Source organism: Oreochromis niloticus, linkage group LG5 (assembly GCF_001858045.2).
Source record: "Oreochromis niloticus isolate F11D_XX linkage group LG5, O_niloticus_UMD_NMBU, whole genome shotgun sequence".
Taxonomy (NCBI): domain Eukaryota; kingdom Metazoa; phylum Chordata; class Actinopteri; order Cichliformes; family Cichlidae; genus Oreochromis; species Oreochromis niloticus.
The window spans coordinates 24,973,345-24,980,633 of NC_031970.2; the positions used below are offsets into that span (position 1 = coordinate 24,973,345).

The 7,289-nt window shown below is 40.3% G+C and overlaps 1 protein-coding gene across 1 annotated transcript; it reads left to right on the forward strand.

Annotated features, from left to right (window-relative positions):
• The first annotated feature begins 1,457 nt into the window (after positions 1–1,457).
• On the forward strand, positions 1,458–5,410 carry LOC100693677 (acidic mammalian chitinase-like). Its single transcript, XM_019358497.2, has 6 exons — positions 1,458–4,022; positions 4,128–4,251; positions 4,369–4,551; positions 4,633–4,752; positions 4,864–5,002; positions 5,084–5,410. The coding sequence occupies exons 1-6, from the start codon at positions 3,904–3,906 to the stop codon at positions 5,284–5,286; spliced, it is 888 nt and encodes a 295-aa protein (XP_019214042.1). The 5' UTR covers positions 1,458–3,903; the 3' UTR covers positions 5,287–5,410.
• The last annotated feature ends 1,879 nt before the right edge of the window (positions 5,411–7,289 follow it).

The following is a 7,289-nucleotide window of genomic DNA, read 5'->3' on the forward strand; positions in this document are numbered from 1 at the left end:
GGAAACATAGTTGAGGGAAAATTATTGAGCATTTGCTGCCATGGTGATAGGCCCAGCAGTATCTAATAGCAACGGGCTGTTGAAAAGCCTGAATTATGTGGGTGGGGAGGCGGTGAGGGTGGAGAATGAGATCAGTTCTGAGAACTGAACAGAGAGCAGTGTTTACACTTTTTACAGTATTTACATTTTCATCTTCTTTTTTTTCCTTTAGTACATGTTTGATAGTTTTAACCACTCGCTGTATAATAAAAGGTGGCTGCGGCCCTGATAAACTGCTTTAAGAAACATGGTTGTTGGTTGAGCATGACATGTAACCACACATCAGGTCATATTATTTATTAGATTTCCTTAAAAACACTCCAGAAGACACCAAAAGCAAAGACGCAGTTAAGAGGCTGAGTCCATTGGCCTGACCTTGAACTAGCTATGGTTTACAGCTTCCTGTGCCATCATCCACCATTCACTCAAAGTGGCTCTGCCCCTGTATTTAACTCTTACTAAAATGTAAACAGGTGAGCTATGAAAAACTGAACAAAAAGCATCCCATTTGCAGCAGTAACAAGAAGGGTAAAAAAGGAGAAGGCACAAAATGTATCCCCTGGATGTAATTGTGATTATTTCTACTGCAAAGCTGCACATTTTAGCACGGGACTGAGTTGCTTTTGGAGCCAGCCTCAAGTGGCCATCAGAAGAACTGCAGTTTTTGGCAGCTTTCACGCTGGCTCCGTTTTTACATCCCCCGGAGGTCGCTGCTCATTTTTCCCATTCATCCAGACTCAAACTGAGAAGAAAAAGTCATGTTCTCGCCATTTGTTCCCTCTGCTTTAAATATACACTCTCACATATCTGAGAAACTCACATGATCTGATAAGTTCCTCTGCTGCAAAGGCATGAAGATACAAATATAACCTTAACAGCTATTTCATTTAAACCCCAGTGAAGATGGGAGCTGCTCAGCATCTCTGCCCTTGCTCTCCAACAGAAGGTGCAGCACAGCGACATTAACATCACCAGGATTAATCACTATTTTCACATGTCACTCTACTGTCAACTAGCACTGTGTGCCCGTCTGTGTATGTGTGTGCGCTTTATGCAGCTGTGTGTATTGCGTGGGAGACGGCAACAGGTTTGTGTTCATTGCCTGGCTCCCTGTGCATGGTTGCCATGGTGAGAGAGACAGAGAGAGAGAGAGAGAGGAAAGAGTTTAGTTTGCAGTTCAGTAAGTTCAATGTAATTTATCTGTACAGCAAAAAAGAACAAGATCTGATGTTTCAGAGGTCGAGACCTGTTTTGCCTGAAGCGTACTTCTGACTTTTAAAAGTTCTGACTATTTTAAAGAGCAAATGACATCACTGCAGAGGGAACTGAAACGATCAGTGGATAAACAGCCTGTTGTTGCTTAACAGCTCACACAAAATGGACCCAGCTGCTACGCAGCTTATTGACTCTCTCTGGTGGTGATATTAAGCAGTGCATCTAATACTCTGCTCATGTTTTTACCACACACTTATCAATGTGGTGCATTTTCTTTTTCACATTTTATCCAAACATACACTCAGTTTTTTATTTCTTTACAGTCCATTACAACTTGTGGTGACTGGTGTGGGATAAATGATTGCTCTTTTAAAAATCTAAAAAAGATATTTCAGACTTTCACAGGAAAAAAAAGATGTTTTTCTCTCTTTTACCGGAAAAATATCTGGGCCCATAATACACAGTACTTACCATTAATGAAGCAACAGTGGTGCAGCCACATATATCAGCGGAAAATGTGTAGCTTTCACTGTTGGTTTAATGAACAGCGCAATGGTGAAACTGCAGTGGCTACCCGCTGTTCGGAGGTGATAATGTGCGTCTTTGAAAAGATATTTCTCAGCATTGTGTGGAAACTACAGCATGATGATGCACATCTCAGATACTGGCTCAGTGTTGATTGTGTTTCTATCCTAGTAATGGCTCTCGGGATGACAATGCCAGCCAATCCACCACTTCAGTCCAGGCTGAAATTTCAATACCCAATAATGAGCTACTTCAGCCTGAGATAGCTCATTATTGGCTAACAAACTGAGACACACTGAGACACATACAGTAGACTGTATATCAAACTTAGTTCATATAAGGCAGAATCCATGCCATGCAAACTGCCTGTCTCATTACCCCACTTGTCACTCAGTATAGCTATGGCCCATATGTATAACTTGTAACACTTGTAAAGGCTGTTCGTATTGAATTACCTTTTTGGTTTCATGTGTGGATAACTTTATATTTAAGGCATTTTCTCCTTTAATCACTAAAAGTCAGTATCTGTTAATGAAGCTTTATAAGCATAAAAAAATAGCTTAAGGATCCATCCATTGCAGTTGGTCTGGAGCCTATCCCAGCTGTCATAACAAGACAGATCGCCAGTCTGTTGCAGGGCTAAAACAGAAAGACAAACAGCTATTCACAATCATGATCACACCTACGGTCAACTTGGAATCACCATTTAGCCTGACATGCATGTCTTTGGACTGCAGGAAAAAACCAGAGCACCTGGAACGAACACACTGTCATGTTGGTGTGAAGTGTGGCTGGTTAGGGCCCAAACGCAGTCTCCAAAAGCAGGCAGATTTCCAAGGTCGTAAAAAGTCAAGACTAAATAGGATGCATACTTGGAAAATGGTGCTTCAGTGAAATTTACAGGAGCTTCCCCTGAAACAGTTAGATATTGGAAGCAAGGCAAAATATATGGCGATACGTGTCAGTGCCTCTTTAACTGAACTTTTTATTTCAAATCTGCCTTGAGTGCCTGAATTTTTTGCTCCTAATGATTTAAGCGACACCGGTAGTGCCTCTGTTACTTTTTTCCTTTTAGGCGAAAAGTACATTTAAGAAATTGAGTGTGATGTACAGAGCAGCCAACTTTAGTAATCTCAAAGAGATCTGATTTAACCTACGGACACATAATCAAAAGGCACTTGAAGGTTATCAGTGTTTCCTGAAAATCTCTTGAAACGCTCATGTTGCACAAACAAATACGTTTTTTGTTTTTTGCATTTACTGATTAGCCAAATCAGCCATAGATAACAAATATTACGCATACGTAGAAGAAGTGAGGGCTATAAAAGAGCGTTAGTGTCCTCAGATTGCTGTGATACAGTAGACAACATGGACAGACTACTCATCTGCACCGGTAAGTTGAACTTCAAAAACTTTCTTACATTTAAACAGAATATCTCTTTTCAGCTGGTTAATACAAATTGATGCTGAGTAGTTAACCTGCCTCCTCCTTCTTCACCCTTTTTGATCTCCTTTCTCTGCAGGACTGGCTCTCTTGCTGCATGTGCAGTTAGGTAATTGTGTCTTTTATCCACTGTTAGGCTGATGTGTGTAGACACATTTTAGTTACAGTGTAAGAACTATTCCTTGTCTTGCAGGAACATCGTACATCCTTTCCTGTTATTTTACTAGCTGGCCACAGTACCATCTGGGGGCCCAGCTTCTTTGACTTATATCAAAAGTCAAAGAAGAAGAGGTTATGATCTGCAAAATGCAGAGATGAAGATGAGTCATCACATATCTGACCTCTCGCCAAAATGATGCCCTTGTCTTCCTTAAATTTCGCCCTTAATCTAGACTACTGAGTGATTCCAGTTTTTATTATCAAGTCTTCTGATAACTTCCACATCCACACAGATATCCTTTATGTTTCAGCGTGGGTGACTGCAAACCCAGAGAGCCATTTAAATGTTAATGTGTGCAGTTGTTACTGTAGCGATGGGAGCAACACATGAACAAGCCACCCGACTGATCTATACTTTAACAGGCCTACGGTCTGACCTCAGGCTTTCTCAGTGTTTAAAAAAACAACAATCATGTAACAGCTGTAACTGCTTTTTGTTCCTCGCCTGTCTGTAGAAGTTGATGAGCGTCTTTGAGGAGGAGGGAAAGAAGACAAACCGTCCTCGTCTGTTGCTGACCGCTGCTGTCTCTGCTCGAAAGGAGACGATTGACTCTGCGTACCAGGTTGCCCAGATTGGAGCGTAAGTACAGCGCATGAGCTGAGACATGCACACACTACATACCTCCACATTTGTCATCCAGAACGCAGCCTTTACTAAACATTAGCACCTGTGTTTGTTTGTAAGTGTGCTGGACTACATCCATGTTATGACCTATGACTTCCATGGCTCGTGGGAGCATAATGTTGGAGAGAACAGTCCTCTCTATAAGGGCCCTAGTGACCAGGGATCCATGATCTACTACAACGTGGTAAGTGAAGGCGTCATTATTCCTCAGTCTAAAACATTTTTTTACTCCTGCTTTGAGTTAATAAAAAAAATATTGTGGAAGAGTTAGACAAACTGTTCGGTGCTCTCTTGTTTTAAGGACTATGCTATGAATTACTGGAAGAACAATGGTGTCCCAGTTGAGAAGCTGCTTGTTGGTTTCCCCACTTTTGGCCACACTTTCCACCTGACTTCCTCTAACACAACTGTGGGAGCTCCTGCCAGGGGACCTGGACCTGCTGGACATTTCACTCGTCAGACTGGATTCTTGGCCTACTACGAGGTCTATTTCCTAATCTGTGTGAATGCATACATTAGACAGGAGAGTTCATGCATGTTAGTTTAAATCTTTTCTTCCCACCAGATCTGCACCTTCCTGAAGGAAGGAGCCACACAGGCTTGGGACAACGCCCAGAACGTGCCCTATGCCTACAACCAGGGAGTCTGGGTTGGATATGACAATATTAAGAGCTTCCAGGAAAAGGTGTGAAGTAATCTTTTTTTAAAATTTATTTACATTATTTAATTGTAATTCTTGTCACAAATGTGCATTTCGTAAGCTGATTAAACACTTGGTTTATTTTCTGTTTTGCAGACTGAGTGGTTGAAGCAGAACCGTTTTGGTGGCGCTGTGGTGTGGACTTTGGCTTTGGACAACTTCACCGGCATGTTTTGCGGCCAGGGGCGAAACCCACTCATCAACACTCTAAAAAGTGGATTAGGAACTGGAACTTGTACGCATGAACCACATATCATCTGGGAATAGACATGTAAAAGTTTTCCCTTTTGTTAATCTCTTTAATTTTTCTCCTCAGCCTGCAAAGCTCAGCCTAACCCCCCACCTGCAGTCACACCAAGCCAGCAGCCCAGTGGAGGCAGCACAGGATCTGGCTTCTATACTGGCAAGCTGAACGGACTCTTCCCTGACCCGACCGACAAGAAGAAATTCTACAAGTGCAACCAAGGACAAACCGACGTTGAGTACTGCACTGCCGGCCAGGTGTTTGATGACAGCTGAAAATGCTGCACCCGCTCTCAGTGAAATGAATGAATCTATGTGCTGGGTAAACAATCCACTAACCCACCAACACAAAGAATGGCTCTGTAACGCCTGCCATTGATTTAACCTAAATAAAGCATTTAAAGCATCTTTGAATCTCTGTTTTGTGAACTTGTTTTCATGGGTCCACAAATCAATAAATCAATATCAAGTTATTCTTAAATAACAAAAAGCCTCAAACATCAGCAACTGATTTATTCATCTATTCACTCTTCTGCATCCAAAAGAGAAATACAAACAGAACACGATAAAAGCTGCATGAAATATATTATAATAGAAAAACAAGTGTTTGATCAAAAGTTTTATTTATTTGTTTTAGTTATTTTTTGCATTATTGGAAATATAGATAGCACACAAACAGAGTAAAGCCTTTAAAACCGCTGGTGAAGATTAGTTTCTTAAATGTAAAGCCTTTCATGCGTTTACTGTATGTGTAGCAGAAGGCTGAGATAAGCATCACCCAGCTACTACCAAAATAGTTGATTAAAGTTTCCCAGTATATTTCTGCCTATCTCAGAAATACACACACACTTCAGGAAAGCAGGGTAATAACATCAGTCAGCAAAGAGCAGACATACTGTACCCTTACATGTGGAAGGTCCAAGAATGACATGCATCCCTACAAATGCCAAGAGAGGCATCCAGCAGGTGAGGTGGTGAAGATGATGATCACCTCTAATGACAAGAAAGCTTGAACTGAAGGGCATCCATTTAACTCACTGGTTAGAGCAGGCAAACCATATGTCACCAGACTAATGGAGAGGCCTGGGTTCAAAGCTACCCTGAGGGCATTAGCTCTGTGTTAGCTCTGGCCTTTCTACCAGCTTTTCCATTTTCTCTCCACTGTCCTGTGTGCTCTTTGGAATAGGTTATATTGTAATTGATTATAACGGTGTCAGTGGTTAATAATAATTTTAGATTGAATGTAGAGTTCAGGCCAAAAATGAAAAGCATTACAAAGAAAAGAAATGAAAAGCAACAGTCAAAAAGCATGAAGAACAAAATGGACCAAAATGAGGTAATATAAAGCTCAGCCAGACCTTCTGGATACACAATAAGTGACTGACCCAAATCGTGCACGCACAGTGGATAAAACTAACATGAAACTAACATGAAACTAACATCAGAGATCACAGAGATGCACATTTGCTCTATTTCACATATATCAGAGATATTTAGGCTTCCAGGATGAAGACAGACAAATGTAAGGTGGCTTCATGTATGAAACAGAGGTTAGCAACCCTGTCAGCTGGAACAGAATTAACACATAAGGAGAGACAAGTGTGAAATACACAACCTGGAGATGCAAAAGTTATACAATAAACATATTTCAAACACATATACATTTGGCATAAGTTGAGTGAGTGTACTGTATTAAACTCTCCCCAAAACATTAGGTGATTTATTAGTTTCTGAAAGTTGTAGTTGTATACTTTTTATATAACGCATGTATAGATATATGATTGATGTTTAACAAAAAACTCATTGATTTTTAACAGTGAAAAAAACATAAAATTTTGAAACCGCAAAAAACAAAAAAGTGGTTACATAACTAGTTACAGCTTGTTAACATCTTTCCAGCAAGAACAGTCATATGAGTCATATTTAGACAAACTAGTTCATCACTTTTTTTATTCAAATTGCATAAAAGACTGTCTGGACTCGAAGAAACGAAACTGTCTGTGACCTCTTTCAGACACAGATTTGCCGTAGGTGATGCTGCTTGAAGCTTAAAAAAAAAAGGAAAGAAAAGGTGAAACCCTTAATTATACTGCATAATTATTTTGTTTTTCAGTCTATACTGTCAAATGTGACTCATTTCGAAGTCTTTTTTGTAAATTGTTACATTAAAATGTGTTGTTTTCTTTTGGGGCTTTCCATTGGGGTCTTTATTAGTATAGTGCCTGCATCACACTATGAAAAATAAATACAATATATTTCTGTTTGTTACCAGTGTTAAT